At 51.1% G+C, this 25,076-nt stretch overlaps 2 protein-coding genes, 1 non-coding gene and 1 pseudogene across 5 annotated transcripts in view; 1 reads left to right on the top strand and 3 right to left on the bottom strand.

Moving 5' to 3' along the window:
- Positions 1 to 171: 171 nt before the first annotated feature.
- Positions 172 to 8,556, bottom strand: Rtbdn (retbindin). Of its 2 annotated transcripts, XM_042277410.2 has the most exons (6): positions 5,081 to 5,136; positions 4,330 to 4,504; positions 3,212 to 3,371; positions 2,980 to 3,090; positions 1,629 to 1,725; positions 244 to 546 (listed from the first exon to the last, which is right to left on the bottom strand). In XM_042277410.2, exons 2-6 carry the CDS (start codon positions 4,496 to 4,498, stop codon positions 367 to 369), a joined length of 717 nt encoding a protein of 238 aa, XP_042133344.1. In that variant the 5' UTR covers positions 4,499 to 4,504; positions 5,081 to 5,136; the 3' UTR covers positions 244 to 366. The 2 variants fall into 2 exon arrangements, with proteins under 2 accessions (XP_076427991.1, XP_042133344.1); XM_076571876.1 differs by having other exon boundaries at positions 172 to 546; positions 4,330 to 8,556.
- A 261-nt stretch (positions 8,557 to 8,817) lies between these two features.
- The window catches only part of Mast1 (microtubule associated serine/threonine kinase 1), a 33,370-nt gene continuing 17,111 nt past the window's right edge, over positions 8,818 to 25,076 (top strand). The window contains exons 1-7 of one of the 2 annotated variants that reach the window (XM_015991228.3): positions 8,818 to 9,108; positions 17,437 to 17,468; positions 19,153 to 19,241; positions 19,615 to 19,690; positions 23,291 to 23,369; positions 24,638 to 24,798; positions 24,951 to 25,026. In XM_015991228.3, coding sequence (XP_015846714.1) covers positions 9,070 to 9,108; positions 17,437 to 17,468; positions 19,153 to 19,241; positions 19,615 to 19,690; positions 23,291 to 23,369; positions 24,638 to 24,798; positions 24,951 to 25,026 — 552 coding nt within the window. In that variant the 5' untranslated portion in view covers positions 8,818 to 9,069. The other variant, XM_006998364.4, reaches the window with a different exon arrangement.
- Positions 11,715 to 12,186, bottom strand: LOC102928709 (ATP synthase F(0) complex subunit C2, mitochondrial pseudogene; annotated as a pseudogene).
- On the bottom strand, positions 14,484 to 14,634 carry LOC121829939 (U12 minor spliceosomal RNA). Its single transcript, XR_006072979.1, has one exon. It is a non-coding gene; the product is annotated as a U12 minor spliceosomal RNA (small nuclear RNA).

The following is a 25,076-nucleotide window of genomic DNA, read 5'->3' as shown; positions in this document are numbered from 1 at the left end:
TTTTACTGTGTGAGTTCTGGGGATAGATGTAGGTCATCAGAGTTGGCCTGCTGTGCCATTTTACTGGTCTCTGTCTCCTTTCCTTCCTCTCTCCTTCCTCTTCCCCTCTGAGGTGATTACTTTTTGGCAGTTCTTCCCAACTACTTCCCCAGGCAGCAGCCACATCGTATAGCATGGTCTAGGCGGTAACTTTATTCTGGGAAAGAGAGCAGACTAAGCGAGAGTTGGGCCATTTCTAGGATGACGGGTAGAGAGGCCTGTCTAAGCAACCCAGGGCACGGTTTGGGAGGGAGAGAGAGAGGGGTGTGTTTCTGGGTGGCTCCTGGCTCCTGGCCCAGGCGAGGGACACACTTGAAAGCCAGACATCTACTCAGGGCTGTCGCCGCTGCCGCTGCCGCTGCCTGCAGCCTTCGAGATCCAGGCGCGAGGGCGGCGGGCGCGTGGAGAGGAGATGGAGACATTGAGACAGTGACGTGAGCCAGGAGCTGCCATGGGCAGTGCGTGGCCCAGAACCGTGCGACACAGGTCTTCGGCATTGGCGAAGGTCTAGGAGAAAGGGTGGGGTCAGGGTTCGAGAAGGTGGAGCCTGAGTCGCTGGGGGCGCGTCTTCTGGGGGCGTGGCCTGGGCAATGGGAGGGTCTGGGCGTTCCTTTGAGGGACTGGTGGTCTCTGGCGGGGCCAGAGCCAGGGGCGGGGCGACAGGTTTCCTGGGCCTGCTGAGAACCCACAGCAAAGACAGTAACTTGGAAGGAGACTCTGGAATCAGTGGCTCTTGGGACACTATCCACACACCCCACACCGAGGCTGGGACTGTGGAAGAGTGGAGCCTGAGCCTAGGGGCTAGGTAAACTGAGATGGGCTAAGATAAGGCTAAGCGCCCGGCTGGAGAGATGGTTCAGCCGGCAAGAGCATTGGCTGCTCTTACAGAGGACCCAGGTTAGATTCCCGGCACCCATGTGCTAGTTCACAACCATAGTTCCAATTATAAGGGACTCCATACCCTGTACTGACCTCCTCAGGGCACACAGGTGGTGCACGTACAGGCAGAAAAAACACTCATACACGGAATAAAAATAAATCTCTAGGCCGGGCGGTGGTGGCGCACGCCTTTAATCCCAGCACTCGGGAGGCAGAGCCAGGCGGATCTCTGTGAGTTCGAGGCCAGCCTGGGCTACCAAGTGAGCTTCAGGAAAGGCGCAAAGCTACGCAGAGAAACCCTGTCTCGAAAAACCAAAAAAAAAAAAAAAAAAAAAAAATAAATAAATAAATAAATAAATAAATCTCTAAAGAATAAAGATTAGCACTCAGGAGGCAGAGCCAGGAGGATCTCTGAGAGTTCGAGGCCAGCCTGGTCTACAGAGCGAGATCCAGGACAGGCTCCAAAACTGCACAGAGAAACCCTGTCTCTTGAAAAACCAAAACAAAAAAAATAAAGATTAGCCAAATGTGGTAACCCACACCTTTAAAGGCATTAATAGCACTGGAGAGACAGAGGTAGGCAGATCTCTAAGAGTTCAAGGTCAGCCTGGTCATGTAGAAATTCCTTATTTCAAAAAAGTAACTAGTTAAAAGACATCATGAACCTGGGTGTTGGAGCATGTCAGTACCCCTGACCCTCTGTTCCTCACCTGCCCGTAGGTTCGGCAGCTGGCTTCACAGCCTCTCTTCCCAGAGGGCTGCAGCCAAGTCGGGCCACAGGTGAAATCTGCTTCGCAGGTGGTGAACCTGGGTTTGTGAAAGGGAAGTTGGGTTAGGGCTTTGGAGCCAGTTGGCTTCTAAAGACCACTGTCCTGCTCTCAGACCAAGACCTCATCCTTCAGGCCCCATTCCTTCAAAAGCCCAACCCAGCCTTTGCAGGGCTCACTTCCCAGATTTATTTATGTATTTAGAGGCAGGATCTGAAGCTAGTCTAGAAGCTGTTTTGTGTCTGAGGATGACCTTGAACTCCTGACCCTCTTTCCTAAGTACTGATACCACAGGCCACCAACACCACCACAGTGTCCACTCCCTTCCCCTTTAAAACTATTTTGCCGGGCGGTGGTGGCGCACGCCTTTAATCCCAGCACTCAGGAGGCAGAGGCAGGCGGATCTGTGTGAGTTCGAGGCCAGCCTGGGCTACCAAGTGAGTCCCAGGAAAGGCGCAAAGCTATACAGAGAGAGAAACCCTGTCTCGAAAAACCAAAAAAAAAAAAAAAAAACAAAACAAAAAACCAAAAAAAACCCCTTTATTTTAATTAATTTATTTATTTTGGTTTCTTGAGGCAGGGTTTTTCTGTGTAGCTCTGGCTGTCCCGGAGCTCACTCTGTAGACCAGGCTGGCCTCGAACTCACAGAGATCTGCCTGCCTCTGCCTCCCAAATGCTGGGATTAAAGGCGTGGGCCACCACCACCACCACCACCAGGCTTAAAATTATTTTTAAGTTATGTTTGTCCATCTTGTATGTGCAAAGTGCCAAGGGAGTTCCAAAGAGGACATCAGATCCCCTGGAGCTGGAATTACAAGCAACTGTGGGCCTGACATGGATGTTGGGAACCGAACTCCGGTCCTCTGAAAAAGTAGTTAGCACGCGAGACAGGGTTTCTCTGTGTAGCTTTGCGCCTTTCCTGGAACTCACTTGGTAGCCCAGGCTGGCCTCGAACTCACAGAGATCCGCCTGGCTCTGCCTCCCGAGTGCTGGGATTAAAGGCGTAAGCCACCACCGCCTGGCCAGTAGTTAGCACTCTTAACCACTGAGGCCAGACAACCTATTTGTGACCAGCTCCTTGCATTCCCACCTCTTTTAGCTCCTCTAAGAGTCAAAAGCTTGAACCTTTTGAAACGTCCTGGTCCACCAGAGCCATGTCCTCACGCTGTCTTGTCTTAAATAGTAGGCCACCCTCTTCTCATAGACCCACCCTGGCTCGGTAGGAGCGAACTAAGGCCCTTGGTCCCGGTCCCGCCCATACCGTAGGGCACGTCCCTGTCCCCGCCTCCCTTACCAAATCCGGCAGAGCTCCGGGCAGAGAGGCTGCACTCGGTGTACTCCAAGCAGCAGCCAGTGGAAGCGATTGCGGAGGGCACGTTGAAGGTGTCCCAGGAAGAATTCACATCTGGACATGGGAGACACAGGGCAGGCGGGGCACAGTTCTCAGGGGGAGTTAAGAGTGTGACTGACTAAGGCGGGCACTAATAGGGCAAAGAACGGGTCAGGCTAGAGGACGCAATACTCACTCCGGGCTCGGTGCACCGCAGCTTTCTAGAAGGATCCCTGGGTTTGATGCCTCTGGTCCGTCTATATCTGAGGTACAACAAGGTTCTGGCAGGGGTGATGTCTGTGAACCAGGATCTTGGATCCTCAGGGAAGGCCGTGGAACCGAGGACGGAGGGTACCCTGACAATAGGAATTTTATCAGCCATCCCAAAGAGAAAAACCTTAGAGAGTTCTCTTGAGCTGAATGAAATGGCATGGATCTGTAATCCCAGACACTTGGAGGCTAAAGCAGGGGGAATCTCAAATTTAAGACCAAACGAGGCAACTTAGAGGGATCCTGACTGAAAATTAGAACAAACCAAAAAATAGGGCTTAGTGAAATAGCACTTGCCTAGCATGTGGAAGGCACTTGGTTCAATTCCCATTACTGGAGACATTCTTCTGTGAAATGCAACTTTAAGTAGTAATAACGGCGTATCACCCGTAATAATCAGGTTATATCTGTGTTTCTAAGGGGTTGCACAGTGTTTATAGGCTTAATTTCCATAACACCTGTATGTTAGGTCTGTGATTTCTCTTTATTTACTGGGGACTGGATCTAGGGCACTACCCATGTTAGGCACACATTCTATGAGCTATATCTTCAGCACTATTTATAGTAATTTTTAGAATTATATTTAATGAACTTGTGTGTGTGACTGCTCGTGTGCCACAGTGTGTATGCAAGTGTGGCGGTGAGGGCAAGCTGCAGGACTGGGTTCTCTCCCTTCAGCATGTGGGTTCCAGGGACCTGACCCAGGTTGCTGACTGAGTCCTCTCATCAGTCCTAATTATTTATTTTGAGACAGAGTTTCATGTAGTTCAGCCTGGCCTCCACCTCCCTGTGTAGCTGAGGCTGGCCTTGAAATCCTAATCCCCCTACATCCACGTATGTGCTGGGATTACAGGTGGGCGTCACTCTCTACCCAGGTCAACTGACTTGCTCAAGGTCACAGAGCACCAAGGTGTGGGTTTGGGACGGAGCAGTCCGACACCCAGAGAACAGCGTTCTTCACTACTCTCATTGCTACACGAGGCCCCTCCTACAAGGAGGGTGTGAGTGGACTTCTGGGTGTTAGGACTTAGATAGGGAGCTCACCTGCTAGGTGCAGCTGGCTTGTGCCCACATTGGCTGCCAGCCCAGGGTGTCCCCAGAATCTAGCTTGCAGAGGGTGGCTCCCTCCACAGGCCACCGAGAAGATCCATGCCAGGATCAGTCGCAGGGCCCAGTCCAGGCTGCTGGGTTGAAAGTGGCCTTTGTGGGCCATGTCCACCTGAGACAAGAACCAGCTGAGATGGAGGGATGAGGCATGACTATCCTTTTGGAGGCTCAGGTTGGCACTGGCGGGTGCACACCAGAAATCAATGCCAGGCAGCACAGAGCATGGGCAGTGCTGGAGGAAGCCAGGCAATGGCCAGGGCTCTCCGAACTCTGGGGGGAGTCTCACCCAAGAGCCCCTCCCAGCAGACACATCCCCCTGTTCCTTCAGGCCCAAACACCGCCCCCAGCTTAAACCACACATGCCAACAATCTCTCACCCTGTTTGCCCTCTGCTACTAACTTCCTTCAGAGTAACAGGACTACCTCAGCTCTTCCAAGCCCCTCTTCCAACCAGGACTTCCTCTCTCTCTTCAGCCCCGCCCCGCTTCTCGCTTCTCGCTCACTCCTTTCACGGTCACCTTCTCTTGGTTCACAATCAGCTTAGCAGCTTCCACCCGGGGCTGGACCTTTAGTACCAAGCTGCACAGCGGGGGCTGCGGTGCTGCGACTAGGTACTACAAGGTTCTAGGCAGAGGAAGGCAAGGGTATGGGAGACAAGATTCCCGCCTCCCTTCTCCCTGTCACTCACCTGTTAGCAGGCTGGAGTACAGGAGCTGCTGAGACACCTCAGAACCACAGAACAAGGCCAGCAAATAGCGGCAACTTAAGGGGTGTGGTTTGGTCCAGGGGCGGGGCTTTCCAAAGCCCCGCCCCCACAGCCACAAAACAGGTGCTCTTGGGACTGGTGCATTTATATCCATAAGCTTGCTTTATGTTAAACTTGGGATCTAAGATCTGTCTGTCTGTCTCTCTCTCCCTCTCTGTGTACGATGTGTTCTATGATGGGTGGGTAATCCTACATCTGTGTCTCTTCTGGTTTGTGTGAGAGGATATCTCTTGGGTAGGTGGTTTCATGTGTTTATTGGTGCATGCTACTGTGCCTTTCTGCAGTTATTGTAAATCTGTGTCCTTTAGCATTCTGTCCATTAATTCAATATTTATTTATATTTTATTAATTTTTTTTGCTTTTTCAAGACAAGGTTCTGTGTAGCTTTGGCTGTCCTGGAACTTGCTCTGTAGACCTTGAATTCACAGAGATCCACCTGCCTCTGTCTCCCAAGCGCTGGGATTAAAGGCGGGCACTACCACCACCTGGCCAATAGACATATACTAAACACACACTCTGAGGAGGTAGAGGCAGGGGGATCTCTGTGTTCAAAGTCAGCTTGGTCTACAGAGTGAGTTCTAGGACAGCCACAGCAGAATCCCTGCCTCAAAAACAAACAAATAAATAAACAAAGCAGCTCTGTACTGTCTCCTGGGGGTGCACTTATACAAGATACAACAATCTCAGTCTTCATAGAATTGACTCAACTTGGGACGGATAGTCAGGTGGGGGGACAGCACTGGAGAAGGAGGGCATGCACAACTTTGACACACCTGTATGTGAGCTGTGTGGAAGGAAGACGTATCTGTGTATTAGGGGGATTGTGTACCATTGAGCATCCCTGGGTTTTGGAATTGTGTGTCTTGGGTGTTTGTATTTTTTTTGAGTGTGCTTGCATTGATAAATATCTGTGTGTCTGTGTTTCCTAAATACATGTTTGTATGACTGCAGAGTGTGAGGTTTTTTTAAAAGATATCTTTTTTAAAAGATTTATTTATTTTATGTATGAGTGCTCTATCTGCATGTATGTCTTTATGCCAGGGAAGGGCATCAGACCCCATGATGGATGGTTATGAGTCACCATGTGGTTGATGAGAATTGAACTCAAGACTTCTGGAAGAGCAGCCAGTGCTCTTAGCTGCTGAGCCATCTCTCCAGCCTGAGTATGTGTTTTATATACATGTGTGTTTATATACATTGTGTGTGTGTGTTTGCTGGATATTTGCAAATAGCTATATATGTTGTGTGTGATTTTCTTTGCTGATCATGTTTGTAGTTTTCTTTTTTATATTTTAATATTTTAAATTAGGGGTGGGTGTGTGCGCGCCTATCTGTCTGTCTGTCTGTCCATACAGGTCTGTGGATATGAGTGTGGTTGCCCTGTGAGGTCAGAGTCCTCTGATCAGACCCCCTGGGGTTGGAGTTACAGGCAGTTGTGAGCTGCTTGACCTGGGTGCTGGGAACTGAACTTGGGCTCTCTGCATGGTGGTATGTTCTCTTAACCACTGAGCAATCTCCCCAACCCCTTACATGTGTTTCTGGAGAATATGGGTCTTTATTCAAGGAGTATGTACACAGCATGTACGAATACTTGTTTGTATCTTTGAGGAGTATGCATGTGTAAGGATATGCAGTGTTTGTGAATGTATTTGTAGAATACGTGTGTGCACAGAAGTGTATGTGCAGAGCACTGTTTCTGCTTGTACTCATATTTCATATGCATGTGTTTAGAACATATGCATCCATCCTAATAGAATATGTATACCACCATCAGAAATGTGTCTCCCTCCTATCTCAGGGTCAGACAGGCATTTTAAAGACTTACTTTAATTAATTTTTAGAATGCATTGGGTTGGGGGGTATGTGTGCACTTTAATGTAGGTGCCTGGGGAGGTCAGATGCCTCTGGTCACCTAGAGCTGAGGGTACAAGCTATGATACACTACCCAATGTGAGTGCTGGAAGCCAAATTCTGGTCCTCTGCAAGAGCATCAGTTACTCTTTTTTTAATCTAAATTATTTTATGCATATAGGTGTTTTGGCTGCATGCGTCTGTGCATCGTCTTTGTTCCTGGTGCCCACGGAGGCCAAAAGAAGATATCACATTCCTTAGAATTGGAGTTATGAATAGCTGTAAGCCACCACATGGGTAGGTGCTAGGAACTAAACCCAGGTCCTCTGGAAGAGCAGCCAGTGTGCTCTTAATGGGTAAGACATCTCTCCAGCTTGTTGTGGAGCTTAGCCTCTCTGGCCCCAAGGCAGGGGTGTATTTTTGGTGTTTTTTTAATTGCTGAACTCCCATATTACCAAATACTATTTTGCACTTGCACACAGAGCATGCTCAGTAAATGTTGAGTAAGGAAATTAATGAATTAATGCTTCCTCCCAGGAATGATATCCCTATGTAACCCAGGCTGGACTTGAACTCTGGCTTCTCTATCTTTCTGTGGGCAACAGTGACATCATAGAGGCCCCAGGAGCTAAGTCTTACAGGATACAGCCTTTGTCTGGGCTGGCCCAAGGTGGTTGTGGGTCATATCTATCGTGTTTGTGGGTTTTGCCTCTCTCAAGACTCTGCAACACAGGCCCTCATCGTCTTCAGGGTGTTCCTCTTTCAGCACCGTGGACAGGAGCAGGAGGCCAGCACCGGGGACAGCTTTCTTTCCTAGTTGGGAACAAGGGAAAATACAAGCCGCGGACAGAGACAAATACAAGCAATAGACTCCTTGAGATGCCTCGCTGGCCATAGGGACACAAAGACGCAACATCAACCAGGTGCAGACTGGAGGGTCAACCACCAAGAACACACTGATCCAGACCTCGTTGTCGCCTCTGGTGTCCGGCAGAGGTCACTCTAGTCCGGAGACCCTGCCCTCCAAGACCTCAGCTACAGGCTGCCACCCTAGGAAAGCTCTTCCCGCTCTGTCTAGGCTCACAGGATGTCCTCTCCAACTCTGGGAAGTATGGTCTACTTTGGCCTCAGCTGAGTGAACTGGGGCGGAGTTAAGAATCGCTCCATCTGCCCCCTCCCCAGCTACCAGCTAATCACTCTTATAAATATATCCTGACCTGGCCTGACTCCTTAATCCTGACCATGAGGCAAAGACTCTGGAGGGGCTACAGGACTTACTTAAGGAGCTCTGTCTTGGGGCAGGCAAATGAAGGCGGTCTGAGTGTATATACACGTTTTTCTGGGGGGGAAACTCCCATAAGGACCAGCCTCTTGCCTGAACACGTGACTCTGGAAGAATGCATCTGTGGGGATCTGAGGGTGCCCTGGGGTGGAGACAATTTCCCACAGAGAAGAGAATATGCCTTCGAGTGGTCCCATTGGGGGGGATATTCTCTTCAGGATCCCCAAAGATGTCACCAATGGGGGTCTTTGAAGAAATGCCTCTTCAGGAAGGGGGAAATTGAGATGAAGCATCACCTCTCAGACACTATTTCTATTAGGAGTGATTTTCAGGGTGAGGGGATAGCTCTTCATGGCAGATCACACCCTTGTGGGGCTGTGTCTCCCGTGGGGGCCCGCTAGTAGCACCGGGAATTCGTCCATGAGAACAGCTCCCTTGGGGATCTTTCTTGGGTTGGCGGGTCTGTGGAAGAGAATGTCTTGATAGGGTCTCTCTCCAGCATGCCTCCCTTAGGGACATCTGCAGGCTCCACCCACCCAACCCTGCTCGCCCTCCCCCTCGCCCCCCAGCGCGGGCAGCGGTGGCCAAAACCGGGCTCCGGCTCCCAGACGCAGTGACGGCGCCGGGCTCGCCCCGCTTCGCTCCGCCCCCGCGCCCCCCCTCGCCGGCCGCCGCCGCCGCGGTCCCCGAGGCTTCTCTCTTCTTCCCTCCTCCCTCCTCCCTCCTCCTGCTGCCGCCGCCTCCCTCCTCCCTCCCCCGGACCAAAGTCGCCGCCGCCATGGACGATTCGGGCCTGATCCGCCGCCGGAGGCTGCAGGTACGCCGCAGCCCGGGCTCCAAGGAGGGGATGGGGTCGGTGCCCTGGGGCGGGGCCGAACAGGAGGCAGGAGAACTTGCGCCAGGGTCGGCCGCGGCGTCCCTTCCTATGGCCGGAGGATGCTCTGGGCCAGGAGTGCAGTGGCCGCGCGTCCTGGCAGCGCGGACCCCGCCCCTCAGGCGTCGCCCCGGTATCCCGGAGGCTCCTGGAGGGGCTGCATCCTAGCGCGCCCCCTCGAGGACGGCCTGGGCGGCGTCTAGCCCCACCGGAGTCGGAGGCAGCGGGGCCCAGGTCCTCGCCAAGGCGCTTGGATAGTCTGGGGGTGAAGGTGCGGCAAGTAAAGTTATTGCCCCAGGGTTCGAGCCCCTCGGGGCCACCAGCGCTTCAGCAGCTGTAAACATGTTTGTTCGTCAGCCTCGCCCTGACCACCCGGAGCCCTTCCCAGGCTTGCTACCTTGAGTCCTCCATTCACCTGTCTGGCCACTAGGACTCTTCCTAGTGCCCTAATTGGACAGGCACCTAGACAGCCTCCCGCTTTCCATTTCACCCCCTCCACTATAATACTCCCACCACACACACACATACACACACCCGCCCGTGATCCCTAAGTCCAGCCCAGCTTGTGGGTGGGCGGGAGCGATTTTTAGCTCCTTGCAGTCTTCGAAGATGTTGGTCGCCAGGCTGCGCAGGCGCAGGAGGCGTGAGTCCACTGCACAGAGTGGGATACTGAGGGTTGTTGGAGTGAGGGAAGGCTGGAACAAATCCAGTCCTCAGGAGTTCCCACCCCCAAGGTAGGTAGGGATTTTGAGGCTGAGAGTGTCCCCTGAGATCTGGGTCTTGCCCTTCTGAGTTCATAAACTAACCTCATAGGGGAAATAATCAATGCTTCACGCCTAGGGCTACCTGGAAGCTGGTCCTTCTGAGCCTCCTTGGAGGTCAGCCCCTGCTTGTACTCCAGAATCTAGATTAAATCAGTTGTGATCCCAATCTCTTGTCCAATTGTAGGCTCCCTTAATGCACCATTTCCAAGATCAAGACCACGGAGAAATGACCAGCAGGGCAGGGGGGGAATGAGATTCAGACAGTAAGAAGGACATCCCAGGAGGCTGGCTGCTCCCGATTGGAAAGCTAATTTGTTTTCAAACAGGGTGTCAGAGCCCAGGCTTCTCGACGCCTTCCTCGCTTTCCCTCATGCTCCCAGGGTAGATCAGGAGTGTGAGTCTTGAGTACGGGAGGGAGTTGCGGCAAAGCCAGAGTAAGTACTACAGTGGCTAAGCCGGTCCAAGCCACCCGCTCCTCGCTGAAGGATGGAAGTGGGCGGGGCCTGAACGGGGTGTGTCCCGGTCCTTCAAACAGGCGCCGAATCCCATTGGCTCAACGCCACGCGGGATTCTGTCTCTGACGCAAGACTCCGCCCCCAACCTCTATATTACCGCTCACCCACTCAGCTCAGGACATGCTATAGGCAGGGAATCTCTGCTCTCCAGACTGCAGCCACCTCCCCCTTCTGAACTACCCACTTCAATGCCTGGGTCCACTCACGCGCATCGGTTCCACCGCTAAGCCAATGTCCCACTATCCCCCAGCGCCAGAGTCGCCTGTGTGCAGTTAGCATCTTAAATAGGAAGAGCTGGTTGTTGGAATGTCCTGCCACAGTACCCTGCCAGGAGAAGCAGGGATAGGGGGGTGGGAGGTCACATGACTCCAAGGATCTAAATTTCTCTTCTTTCTTTACTTTTATCTTTTAATTTTTTTAATGTGTTGACATAGCGTCTCACAGTGTGGCCCCGTCTGTCCTGAAACAAGACCAGGCTGATCTCAAAATCACAAACATTCCCCTGCCTCTGCCTTCCGAATACAAGGAAGATGTACATTTCTGTGGCTCTGGTTTGTCCCTTTTCTCCACTTTGGAATGTTTATGGTGAGCTTGCCGATGTCCATTCTGAGGACTTCTTTCGGTGGTATTTAAGGATTCTTTTTTCTCTCTCTTTCTTTCTTTCTTTCTTTCTTTCTTTCTTTCTTTCTTTCTTTCTTTCTTTCTTTCTTTCTTTCTTTCTTTCTCTCTTTCTTTTTTTTTTCTTGTTTTTCAATACAGGGTTTCTCCATGTAGTTTTGGAGCCTGTCCTGGATCTTGGTCTGTAGACTAGGCTGGCCTCGAACTCACAGAGATCCACCTTGCTCTGCCTCCAGAGTGCTGGGATTAAAGCCGTGTGTCACCACCGCCCAGCTATTTAAGGATTCTTTAAGGCTTATCATACCTGTTACAAACGTCTGGAGACCTTGGCCCCAAGGCTGAAAAATCCAGGTCTTAGTTTTGCTAGGTCCATTAAGGCTGCTTAGCTTGGTAAGCTGAGTCCAATTCACCTCAAACCTGTCATCTGGTCTGGATTTCTGATCACGGTGGCTCCCCAGGGCAGGCTGCCCTTTAACCCTGCCCTGTCTGAATGCCCTTTGCACATGGAAGTGGTAGGATCCTCTGAGACATTTTCTGCTGTGTGGCATGTCTATTAATAACTCTTCTTTTTTTTCTTATTAATACAGTATTTATTTGTATTCTGTTAAACCCTGAGCCAAGTATATTCCCCAGACTTCCTGGGGAGGTACAGGAGAAGGAACATACAGGGCAGATGGGACATGAAAGAGCTATGGGAGGAGGAAGTGGAGACAGCTGCTTCACATGGTGAAGAGGATGAGAAAGGCCACCATTAGGCAGAAGAGCCCCATGGCCTCTGAGAGGGCAAAGCCCAGAATCGCGATGGAGATGAGCTGTTGCTTCAGAGAAGGGTTCCTGGCATACCCAATGATGAGGCTCCCCAAAAGAGTCCCAATCCCAGCCCCTGATCCAGCCACCCCGACTGTAGCAGCCCCAGCCCCAAGTGTTGCTGTCCCTAGATATGACGCTGCTTTGGAAGCTGCAGCTAGGGATGAGTGAGGTCAGAGGTCGAGGGACTGCCAAGCTGCTGGGGCCCTCGTCTGTCCATGTCTGTGGTCGGTTCCACTGCAGACAGCGGGCAACTCAGCGGCTGAGAGGCTCCTGATCAGGAAGCAGGTGGAGATGAACGTGGAGCAGGCATACATTTTCAGGGGGGCGGGCCGAGGCAGGAGAGCTGCTCCCAGGGTAGAGAGGATAGAGAGGGTTAATAACTCTTCTTACGACTTACTACTTGGACATTTTTTAGTTTTACTTAAAATTTTTATTACTATTTTTAAATTCATGTGTAAGGATGTTTTGCCTGCATGTATGTCTGTGAACTACCAGTAGCCAGGGATCATGGAGGCCAGAAGAGGGCATTAAATCCTCTATAACTGAAATTTCAGACAGCTGTGAGCTGCCATGTGGGTACTGGGAATCGAATCTGGGTCCTCTGCAAGAGCAAGTGCTCTAAACTACTCAGCTTTCTTTCTCTGAAGCCGTATTTATTCGTGTGTGTGTATGTGTGTGTGTGTGTGTGTGTGTGTGTGTGTGTGTGTGTGTGTGTGTGTGAATGTATATATTTGTATGTTTGTGAGCGTGTGCCATAACTTTTAGGAGGAGATTCTTTCCTTTTACTGTGCCGGTCCTGCGGCTGGAACTTAGGTGCCTAGGCTTGTTAGAAAATGCCCATAACAGCTGAGCATCTCTTCTGCCCTGGACTTACTGCTTGCTGAGCATGCGCCAAGTGCCAGGTACCACCCTAAAATGATAAAACCTGCATCACCTCACAGACTTCTCTAGGAGACAGGGGTACTTGGGAAGGTCTTTTGCCAAGGTCACAAAAGGCAAATCTGGGATTTTTTTTTTTTTCCCATCAAGACAGGGTTTCTCTGTGTAACAGCTCTGGCTGTCCTGGATCTCGCTAGTAGACCAGGCTGGCCTTGAACTGACAGAGATCCACCTGGCTCTGCCTCATGAGCACTGGAATCAAAGGCGTGTGTCGCCACCGCCGCCACCACCACCACCACCACCACCACCCCCCGGGCAAATTTGGGATTTTAAAGCTAGGTTTTTGTCTCTGAGAGATCATAGAAAGGATTTGTATTTACTTGTTTTTGTACATGTATGTATGTGGTGTACATGCACGTGTTCATGTGTTGTATGTGTGTGAACACACAGGGATGTGCACATGTGTGTTGAGGCTGGAGGTTGATACCTGCTGTCTTCCTCCACTGCTCTTAGTAACTGACCCCAAAGCTTGATAACATGAGCTAGCCTAGCAAGTCAGTTTGCCCCAGAGATCCCTTATCTCCACCCCAACCCCAGCACTGGGATTGATGGAGACCCCTCATGCCTGTCTAGCATTTGGGTATGTGTTGGGAACTAGAATTCTGATTCTTTTTTTTTTTTCAAAGATTTTGTTTATTTTGATTTATTGAGACAGGGTGTCTCTATGTAGACCAGGCTGGCCTTGAATTCACAGAGATTTGCCTGTCTATACTTCCAGAGTGATGAGATTAAAATTGCACACCAGCATGCCCTGCAAGAAGTATTTTATTTTTAAAGAACTGTTTTAGTCATGCACATGTGTGTGGGTATTTGCACATGAATACCCGTGCCCACAGAGGTCAGAGGTATGGGATCCCTCTGGAGCTTGGGTTACAGGCAATTGTGGGCCCCCTGTAGTGGGTGCTGGGAATTGAACTCAGGTCCTCAGGAAGAGCAGTATGTGCTCTTAACCACTGAGCATCTCTCCAGCCATGGAATTCTGGGTCTTGAACTCATTAAGGTCCTTATCCACTGGGAAGTCTCACCAGCATCTTAACGTGCTTTTTTCTCCTTCAAAAGCCTCCTTGAAGCAAGGCATGCTAGCTCCCGTCTACATCTCAGTCCCTGGGAAGTGGAGACAGTTCAGTTCAGCGTGGCTACCTTGTTTCAGAACAAATCTTTTGAAACCTTCACCCAAATCTTTCCACCTGCACTGCTACTCAGCCTGTGAAAGACCCTGGTGACAAGATGGTGGTCACTGATCCCGCTGCGCTCATCTCAAAAGGGTTGAGACAACGTAACAACGTCTACCTTCTTTTCTTTTTTTTGTTTGGTTTTGGTTTTGGTTTTTCCAAGACAGGGTGTTGTATTTTAAAAATGGCACGGTGGCGGCCTCGGCGGGTGGAGCCAAGGGGCTCCGCAGATAGCGCTCACGTGAAAAGTTTTATTATTAAAGGGAGAAGGGAAGAGAGGGAAAGAGAGAGAGAAAGAAGTGGGGGGGGGGGAGATGCACCTGCTCTCCTGGCAAGAGAAAGGAAGGAAGAAGAGAGAGAAGGGGAGGGTTTTTTCTCTCTTTTTTTTGGGGGGGGGGAATAAACACAATTTATTTGGAAGACAGCCCTGACCACACAGGACAGTCTCAGGACAACTATGCAGGCAGCTTGTCAACTTTCTGACTTTCTTTATAGGGAGTTGGGCAGACTACTGCACCCAGGCATCCCACAAAGTAGGAGGGTCGCCTTATGGGGTATCCTTTACCGGCTCAAAAATTCTTCTCACATTAGCAGTGAGGACTCCAGCATCACCCCGAATCGTTATTTTCCTTACTCATAAGTTTAAAGCATGAGGGGTTTTCTTTTAAAGAGGGCTTTACATAAGATGTTGTTTTCAGGACTCTGGGTGGGTCCCCAAGGGGCAGATCTGAATGCTAACACAGGGTTTCTCTGAGTACCCGACTGTCCTGGCAATCTCGCTGTAGACTAGGCTAGCCTCTGCTTCCCAAGTGCTGAGATAAAAGATGTGTGCCAACACCACCTCGCCCTCCTTTTCATTTTTAAAAAAGATTTATTTATTTTTTATAATAAATCTTTTCCAAATTTTTTATTTGTATTTTATGTATGGTGCTCTGCATGTATACCTACATGCCAGAAGAGGGCATCAGATCCTATTATAGATGATTGTGAGCCATCATGTTGCACATGGATTTTTCATGTCCCACCAGTTGGCTCCTACATAACCACATACTGAGACCTAATATTAATTATAAATGATTGGCCGATAGCTCAGGCTTTTTACTAACTAGCTCTTACAACTTAAATTAACCCATATTTCTTATCTAAGTTCTACCATGTGGCTCATAGCTTGTTACCTCATTTTCTACACATCCTTCTTCCTCTGTGTCTGACTCCCCACTCCTGAGACTCTGCCCTTCTTCTTCCCAGCATCCTCCTACTCTGGCTCTCCCACCCAATCACTTCCTGCCCAGCCATAGGCCAGTCAGCTCTTTAATTAACCAATGAGAGTAACATATATTTGCAGTGTACATAAACTGTGCCACCACGCATATATATATGAAATATGAAATATATTAAATTAAAGAGCTTTTGGCTCCTCTCAAAGTCCCATTTACCATGCTACCCCAAATCTGTGAGTAGGCCTTGAGTGGGCAGAGCTGTTGGGATGTAAGAAGTCATTCATTTCTTTATTCATGCTTGAGACACTTAAGCTGCCTCTCATCTCCAGGTCTTTATCCTTGCAGTCACCTATACACTCTCTCTACAGATCCTTCATGGCTGCTCCTTCTTTCCTTCCTTTTACAAAGTGTGTGTGTGTGTGTGTGTGTGTGTGTGTGTGTGTGTGTGTGTGTGTGTGTGTGTGTGCTTGGTGGGTGCCTGTCATGAACATGAGGTACATGTGGAGGTCAGAGGATAACTTCTGTAAGTCATTCTCTCCTTCTACCATGTAGGTCCCAGGGACCAAACGCATGTTCTCAGACTCAGTAGCTCAACCCACTGGCTCATCTTGCAAGCCACTTTTCCCTTTCTCTTTTCTTTTTTGAGACAGGATCTCAGTACATAGCCTTGAACTCACTATGTAGCTAAGGATAATGTTGAACACTATTTTTATTTATGTTTATGTGTGTCTTGCCTGCATGTATGTCTGCGCACTATGTGTGTGCAGTGCCCACAGAGGCCAGAAGACAGCATCAGATCCCCGGAACTGCAGTTACAGACATCTGTGTGCTGCCATGGGTGCTGGGAACTGAAGCTGGGTCCTCTGCAAGAACAACAAAGTGTTTTTAAGCACTGAGCTGTTTCTCCACTGCCTACTTCTGTAACGCTCTTATTTAATATCTGCGGGTTATTGTTTTTAAAGATATTATCTATGATCTTGTTATGGAGTCCAGGACAGTCTTGATTTCAAGAACATCTTGCCTCAGCCTTCTGAGTAGTTGGAATAGCAAGCAAGTGCATTTAAATGTATTTTCCCAAAGGCCAAGCACTCATTTTTCTTATTAACTGCCATGTTCCCAGTGTCTAGCATTAAGAAGTGTGTTTATTTATTTACCTAAGACAGGGTCTCACCGTATAGCTCTGGGTGACCTGGAACTCAGTGTATAGATCAGTCTTGCCTCAATGCAGAGAGATCCTCTTGCTTCTACTTCCTGCGTGCTGGAATTAAAGGTGTGCATCTCCACCAGCAGCAAGAAATATTCCTGGGTGGGGGACCTTGTAGTTGTTTGTGTGTGTGACAGTGTGAGTGTAGAAGTGCACAGCTTTCTTTTTCTTTTCTTTTCTTTTCTTTTTTCTTTTTTTTTTTTTTTTTTTTGAGACAGGGTTTCTCTTGTGTAGCTTTGCACCTTTCCTGGAACTCACTTGGTAGCCCAGGCTGGCCTCGAACTCACAGAGATCCGCCTGCCTCTGCCTCCCGAGTGCTGGGATTAAAGGCTTGCGCCACCACCGCCGGGCCGTGCACAGCTTTCTTTTGGAGTGGGTTCTCTCTTTCTACAGTGTGGGTCTTAGGAGTCCACCTCAAGTGATCAAGCTTGCTGGCCACTGGGCCCTCAAGAAATATTTTTTCATGGCTGAGAGTATAGCTCAACTGAGAGAGTACACAAAGGCCTGGGTTTGATACTCAGAACCATATAAGCAGGGTGTGGAGGAGCATGCCTGTAATGCCAGTGCTGAGGAGGGGTAGCGGCAGGATCAGAAGATCAAGGTTAACCCTCAGCTACACAGCAAGTTCAAGACCAGCTTGGACCTGAGACCCTGTCCAGAACAAAGAACAAAGTTTTACAAATACTGTCATGGTGGCTCACGACTGTGATCTGAGCACTTGGGAGGTGCGGCACTAGGATCTCCGGTTGGAGAACAGCCTGAGTGAGTTCCAAACCATCCTGCGCTAGAGTGAGAGTCTGTCTTGTCAGAAAGCAAACAAAACTTTATTGGCATGAACATGCTTGCAGATGTCCAGTTGGGTCTATTTCTTGTGCACTTGACCCTGTTTTGGTTCCGGGGAATCAGGAAGGCAAGGGTGACATGGTGATGCTGATGACGCTCTTGCTCCTTAGGTGAGTGGAGCCGCATTGTGGGCAGTGGCCATATGTCCACGCTGACCTCCATCCCTTTTACCCCTTTTTCTTCCAGAAGGATTTGCCCCTGCCCCGGAAAAGCAGCAGGTGAGCCTTGGGGGAAAGATGCCCGGGATGCTGCCCCAGGTAGGGGCACCAGGCGTGCACGCGGGCGGGGCCTCGCGCGGCGACACCCCGTAGCGCCCCCTCGCGACTGGCCGCAGCAGCAGGGCCCTCCCCTCCCCCGCCCTCCCCTGGCCGCCGCTGCGGCTCCAGCCTCCGCCCAGCGCACTCGCTCCCCGCGCTGCCGCTGCCGCACCTGCCACCATGTCGCCGCCGCCGGGTCATGTCTGACTCTCTCTGGACTGCGCTTTCCAATTTCTCGATGCCCTCCTTCCCCGGCGGCAGCATGTTCCGCCGCACCAAGAGGTAGACCCCCACCCCCAGACCCTGTCCTGGCCCCCCGGGTGAAGCCGCCCCGCCGGCTGCTGCGGCAGGGCGGGGCCGGGATGCTGCTCTCTGTCCAGCTGCGCCAGAGGTGTCCCCGCTGTGCCCTCCCGCAGGGGATGGGGTTGAACGCGGGCGGTGCGGGCCGGGCCGTGCTGCTGGAGACTGGAAAGGCCTGAGCTGGGCACTGGGGTCGTGCCGGCGGGGGGTTGCAGCGCCTTTGTTTGCAGACGCTGTGGGCTCAGGCGGCCCGGTGGGGGTAGGGGGCCGCGGGGAGGGGGGGCTTGGCACCCTCAGAACAATAGCCGCAGCCTGGCCTCCCCCCGCCCCCATCCGCGTGCTCTTGGACAAGCTAATATGCTCAGTCACTGCGGCTGAGGGCGTAGGGGCTGGAGCTACTGGGGGCTCCTCTTCTGCAGCTGCTAGGCGGAGGAAAGGGGGGGGTCGTTATCACTGCACGGACCCTCCCAACTCGAACACAGGCTCACACTGAAAATAGTGACACGGCGTCACACAGAACATGACCACACACACACAACCCTAGTGTCTCCGATACACTGGGAGGCACCACAGATACTCAGGCACAGGTCAAAGCCATGGACAAATGGGGTCACCTCCTGTGTCTCACACAGACACACACACACACATGGTGCATTTCTAGTAGAATGCCACATGCAAGACCACCCACCAAACACGGTGCTCCCATCCAAGATACACAGATCTATTTTTAGGATAACACATCCATGCACCTAACACTATCACAACAGCTGTATCACATTGACATCAGGATAAAGAGACACAGGGACTTCTGCAGAGGCAAGGACACACAGTCACATAGCACGTACCCGTCTGGTACATAGTTGCATGCTTGGATGTGCCCAGTGTCACACACAGTGATGGACACACACAGCCAGTGTCTCTCATGCTGATAACCGCACATCTGCAGCTGAAGTCACGCACCATGCGGGAGTGACAGTCTTGTACAAGCTGTGCTTCTCGCTGCACCACACATGCAGAAAGATGTGTTGTCACACAGATAGCATACATGACATACCACTGTCCCTCAGTGTGGGTCTCATACAGTGGGTGCCTCGTGTGTCTACAAACTGTGAATGTTATGGGCATCTCAAGGACACAGGCATTCAGGATCACTAATGGTGTCACCGTGACTGTCAGGCCATAACTGACACAGACCTCACGGAGCTGCACACGAGTCACACTCTACCCTGGAAGTGTCACACACTGGCTGCAGCATGGAAGAGAAGTGAGGATCTGGAATTGGCTTCATGGGCTCACACTCAAAGGTCTGGGGCCTCTCTTGATCCCTGCTCTCCTTCCCTGGCAGTTGCCGCACCAGTAACCGGAAAAGCCTCATCCTGACGAGCACTTCGCCGACTCTGCCGCGACCCCACTCCCCACTGCCAGGCCACTTAGGTGAGACAAAGATGCTGCCTGGGTACTTGTGGATTTAGACCATAGGAGGCGGGGCCACAGCCGGGCGTGGCCATCTCTGTATGGGCGGGGCCACTCTAGATGGATGGCGTGGATGCTCCCGGTTTAGAGTTGGACAGGGTAGAGGCAGAAAGGAGGGGCCAGAGCTGAGGGGCGGAGCCTTCTTAGAGGAGGCTGAATAGGCACCTAGGTAGGTTCAGTGACTCGAACCCCCCTAAAAAATTTGCAGAGGCGGGGCCACTGCAAAAGGGGCGTGGTCTACCATATATGCACAGGCCTGCATCAGAAGGGTGAGCTGTCCCTAGCAACCCATTTTGGTGATCAGAAGAGCCTAAAGCTCTCCTTTCTCTCGCAGGTAGCAGTCCCCTGGACAGCCCCCGCAACTTCTCTCCCAACACCCCCGCCCATTTCTCGTTTGCTTCCTCCCGAAGGTGAGTCCCTCCCCTGAGGGCCCCAGAACTCGGTGCGATCCTCCCCATCCACCGTCTGGGCCACCATCTGTTCTTGTCCTAATTGCACCCGAGTAGCCTCTGGGGACCAGTGGAAGGGCCTCAATGTCCTAGCTGGAAAAGCCACTAGAATTCAAGGAGGAGCTTTGAAAAAGGTGGAGCCAATCACTGCTCCAGAATGGAGAGGAGGGGACCTCCTTCGCAGTGGAGGGAAACTGCTAGCGCTCTGGGGCCCCAGGGTCGTCCTCCTCCTAGCCTTGCGCGCTTGGCCGAGCGTTTCCATAGCAACAGAACAGGGCTGTCAAGATGAGGTGCGCAAGCGCACACTGCACACCGCCCATCCAGGGCCTCAGTCCCTCCAGCGGGGGAGGGTGGCTAGGGCATTTTCTCAACCTTCCAAAAGGTAAGATGTTGCGTTTGCCTCCCAGGTTCTCTCGCGGTGGATTTAAATGAATCTTCTTGGGGACCATAATGAAAAGTGGGGAGGGGCAGGGAGTTCCTGCTTTTTGTGGAGAGTCATTGGGATCTTTGCACCAGGAGTGAAGTTGGGGTGACTTTTCTTTAGCTGTATTTATGGTTAGGAACCTGAAAGGAACAGTCGTATGGGATGAAGGACACCCCATTTCTGTCCTTAGCATGATGAGACGGTGAGGCAGGAAAGAAAGAGGACAGGAGTCATTGCGAAGACTGATGAAAGCTGTAGGGGAAGCTGGGGATAGAGAATGGCTTCCTGGAGGGGGAGGGGATCCCCTTTCAAAAGTAGTAGAACTAAGCTGAAGGAAATGGGGAGCCAAGCATGACTCTGGGTTTGTTCTGTGTAGAAAGAGGCCAGAGCCCACCCTATCAGGGTGTATGTTTATGGGACTGGCCATCTGAGTGCCGGTGTGGGTGTGAGCAAGCATGAGTGACCTACACACGCTTTGGAATGTGCATCTGTATGTACTGTAGGTTTGTAGATGTGAGTTAAAGGAGGACACCCCCACCTCTGGATCTCTGAGGCATGTGCAGCCTGTGTGGGAGTGGGAATGTGTGTGTGTGTGTGTGTGTGTGTGTGTGTGTGTGTGTGTGTGTGTGTCTGAGGGAGCTTGTGCCTGTGCGCATCAATGAATGGGTGTCAGTGGGACTGGATGAGTTTGTGGTCCTGTGTGAGTGGGAATGCATGTGAGTGTATGTCTGTGACATAATATCTATGGGAGGGAGTTCTGGCCTGTGTGCATCAATGGGTGTGGGCATCAGTGTGACTGGATGAGTGTGTAGCTGTGTGGGAGTTTGACTGTCTGACAGTGAATGAAAGTCTCGAATGTGTAGCTGCATGAAGAGAAAGCACAGAGTGTGTGAGTCAGGATGCAGCTCTATGTGTGTCAGTGTGAGTCTTGGCTCTCTTGTGTACACCTTTATGTCAGTGTCTGCTTGGGCATGTGAGTGTGCGTTAGTGTGTGAGAGTACAATGTTTGGCTTCATGTACCGGGCTGTGAATATTCACAACTGCCTTTAATGAGGAGTAATAAGTGTGGGACTGAGAACTGGAATTTACCCTTTTCTTTTTAGTTTTTCTTTGTAGCCCTGGCTGTCCTGGAACTCAAGCTGTAGCTCAGGCTGGCCTTGAACTCACAGAGATCTACCTGCCTCTGCCTCTGCCTCCTGAATGCTGGGATTAAAGGCATGTTCCACCATGCCTGGCTGAGCGTTGGAATCTTCTTTCCTTCCTTCCTTCCTTCCTTCCTTCCTTCCTTCCTTCCTTCTTTCTTTCTTTCTTTCTTTCTTTCTTTCTTTCTTTCTTTCTTTCTTTCTTTCTAAAGGCAGGGTTTCTCTGTGTAGCCCTGGCTGTCCTGGAACTCACTCTGAAAACAGGCTGGCCTTGAGAGAGCTTAAATTTTTAAAAATATTTTAAATTTCATTTTATTTTTTTTTGTGTGTGTGTACATCACTTGAGTGCCTGGAGCCCTCTGAGGTCAGAAGAGGGATCCAGATCTCCTGGAACTGGAGTTATAGAAGCATGGAGTCACTATGTAGATGCTGGGGACTGAACCCAGGTCCTCTGCAAGAGCAAGAAGTACTCTTAACTACTGACCTATCCAGCTCCAACAGTCTGAATTTTTGCATGTGTTTTGTTTTGTTTGGGACAAGGTCTCATGTAGCTTAGGGTGGCTACAACTTGCCCTGTAACCAAGGATGATATTAACCTCTTCCACTAAGAGTCTCCTTCATATCAAGAAGCTGTTTTTGCAGATGTTTGCCAGCACATCACACACACACACCCCTTTTCTCTCACAATTTTTTTTTGAGACAGGATCTTACTATTGTAGCCCTGTTTGGCCTAGAACTGGCTCTGTACACCACCTGGCCTTGAATTCACAGAGATCCCCCTGCCTCTGCCACCCAAGTGCTGGGATTAAAAGTGAGCACAGCCATCACCAGTCCTGACTTTCTTCTTTACATGTATTTCTTTATTTGTATATGTCATACGCTCGTGTGTATGTGTGTCAGAGCGTGTGGTGGAGCTCATGTGGAGGACAGAGGACAACTGTCAGGCGTCTGTCCACTCTTCCCACCTACCATGGTTTCCAGGAACAAAGCTCGGGTCATCAGGCTTTCAAGGCTCATTTCCCTACTGAGTCATCTCACTGGCCCTCGTTTTGTTTTTTTAATTTTTCAGATTTATATGTTTTGTATATGACTGCCTGTAGGTCTGTGCATCATGTGCACTACTGGTGCCTGCAGGGTTCAGAAGGGTCAATTCCTGAGTCCCTGGAATTAGAGTCACAGATGGTTGTGAGCCACCATGTATATGCTGGGCACTGAACCTGGGGTCTTTGCAAGACCAACAAGTGTGTTTTGTTTTGTTTTGTTTTGTTTTGTTTTGTTTTGTTTTGTTTTGTTTTGTTTTGGGACAAGGTTTCTCTGTGTAGCCCTGGCTGTCCTAGAACTCACTCTGTAGTCCAGGCTGACCTCGAACTCACAGAGATCCTCCTGCCTCTGCCTTCTGAGACTGAGGATCCCAGTCATGTCCCAGTCCATCAGGCTCAGTCTGTGAACCCAACCAAACTAGGCACATGCACATGAGTGGTTGTAGCTATACTATGAGGGGAATTCTGTATGAACAAGACTGTACAGGTCCAAGTCAGGGTTTCACTGGGCTTGTTAGAGGGTGGGTTCTTTTTGTCTGAGAAGATGCCTGGGGGTCTTCTCTGAGAGATTTCTTGTGGGAGTTTCTTGTAGTTAGATTCTGGGGTCCTTGGGGATGATTTATTTGTGTTAGCTTCTTCGTATTGTATTGTTATCATTTCGGATATAAGAGATTGGCCTTGCACATGCTAAGAGAGCTCTCTATGGCTGAGCCACATCCCTAGCTCCCTTTGGATGGGCTTTTCCAATCCCTCCTGTGTCCCAAGGAGAGGGATTCTTCCTCCAAGACCCTGGCACCTGGCTTAAAGATGCCACTGTTACCGTTTTACTCTGCAAGCCATAGGTATCTGAGGATCCCCAGCCCCCATATCCACGCTGGTCATGGCCAGTGGCGCCTCTCACTCCAGGAGTGAGGGGATCCCTGACAGAACTCTGAGCAACTTGGTTGGGTTCCAGGGCGGATGGACGCCGCTGGTCGCTTGCTTCGCTCCCTTCCTCTGGCTATGGCACCAACACACCCAGCTCAACCGTTTCCGTGAGTATGTGGAGGTGGGTGGATGGGTGGGTAGGAACGGAAGTGACTCCGTGAAGACCAGCAGTCCCAGATGGACTGAGAGGCTGGTTTCACTGCCCTTTATGAGTGTCCACTTGTCCATCCATTACAGCTTTTCCCCGGGGCCCATCTCTGCTCTCACTGTATTTTCCCAGGAACCTACACATTTCTTGTTATCCATGATGACACAGTCCTGGGGAATGAAGGCAGGTGCCCAAGTGTCTTTAGCTGGCCAGAGCCAGGCCACCATGGCTTCTACCTGGAGCCCATTTGCTTACACACTGGACACCTCAAAAATCTCTCTTTCAACGCCCTTCGGGGACACAGTTCTAATTCTCTTATCCATCCACTGCTATGGTGATTTACAAGCATGGATACATGATCACATGACTTTCAAGGCTTCCTGGAAGAAGTGGTTGAAACCAAGACAAAGGATCAGCTTGAATGGGGAGGGACTGGGAGTGAGATGTTCAAGAGGTCAGCAACCTGGTCAACTCCATAAGGCCTCAGAAAACAGGAAACAGCTGCAAGTTGAAGCTCACTGTGTTATGCAGTTATACAGTTGGTTGAGGTGGCGTGGGCCTGTAATCCCAGCTGGGGAGTGTGAGATAGGGATGTCAGCAGGAGTTCAAGGCCAGCCTGAGCTACATGAGACCCTACTTCAATTCCTCACCACCACCAGAGAGAGATAGAGAGACAGACAGACAGAGGAAAGAGACAAATCGCTGAGGAAATTAGCTGTATTGATAGAGTTGTAGCCTTTCATGCCTGAGGCCCTGGGCTTGATCCCCAGTACCACGTAAGAAAGCATGAAGGAAGGAGGCAGGGGAAGAAAGCTAGCTATCCAGCCAAGACTTGGAGCCGAGCAAATGATTCACAGAGGAAAGACCCAAGCCTGGAAAACAGCTAATGCCAAGGCCCTGGGGCAGAAGCACATCTGGCATGTTCAAGGACCAGCAGGACCAGTAGGATGGAACAGAGCAGGCAAAGGGGGGCCGGAGGAGACCATGGCACAGGACCGCCTGGTCTAGGGGAAGGCCTCGAGGATACACTGCGCCACGGATGCTTCTGCAGGACAGTATCCCCCATCCCCTTGGTATTTTGAGATAGGATCTCAGTGTAACCGAGGCTAGCCTCAAACTCTGTCCCCTTAAGTGATGGGATCACGGAAGGGAGCCAGACCTGGGTGAGTGCTGTGTTGCTCTCCCGGCGGCTCTGACTCCCTGCTCCCCGCTCTCCGCTCTCCGCAGTCGTCCTGCTCCTCTCAGGAGCGCCTCCATCAACTACCCTACCAGCCCACGGTGGACGAGCTGCACTTTCTGTCCAAGCATTTCGGCAGCACCGAGAGCATCACGGACGAGGATGGTGGCCGCCGCTCCCCCGCGGTGCGGCCCCGCTCTCGGAGCCTCAGGTAGGCGGGCACCGAATCTCCTTTTTGGAGGGTTGGGGTTTGGTGCATGACCAGAAACCCTCGGCCCTAGGAAGTGAGAGAGAAGTGGGCGCCGGAGGTGGCGGGCAGCAGGGAGGCAGGGTGCTGGACAGGAAAGACTTCTTTCCCTGCAGCCCCGGCCGCTCCCCCTCCTCCTACGACAACGAAATCGTGATGATGAACCACGTGTACAAGGAGCGGTTCCCGAAGGTGAGACAACCCCCCCCCCCCCGACCACCCCTCGCTCGCTTGCGCACCTG

Source organism: Peromyscus maniculatus, chromosome 5 (assembly GCF_049852395.1).
Source record: "Peromyscus maniculatus bairdii isolate BWxNUB_F1_BW_parent chromosome 5, HU_Pman_BW_mat_3.1, whole genome shotgun sequence".
Classification (NCBI taxonomy): Eukaryota; Metazoa; Chordata; class Mammalia; order Rodentia; family Cricetidae; genus Peromyscus; species Peromyscus maniculatus.
This window is presented reverse-complemented; position numbering and strand designations above follow the sequence as displayed.

Bases quoted from the DNA above. Each gene is read 5' to 3' on its own strand.
- Rtbdn (XM_076571876.1), bottom strand. From the start codon at position 4,753: ATGTGTGGTTTAAGCTGGGGGCGGTGTTTGGGCCTGAAGGAACAGGGG. The intron at 3,372-4,329 runs GTGAGCTCCCTA...TCCTATTGTCAG, and splicing joins AAGCCAGCTGCACCTAGCAG to GGTACCCTCCGTCCTCGGTT. The intron at 1,726-2,979 runs GTAAGGGAGGCG...TCACAAACCCAG, and splicing joins CCGGAGCTCTGCCGGATTTG to GTTCACCACCTGCGAAGCAG.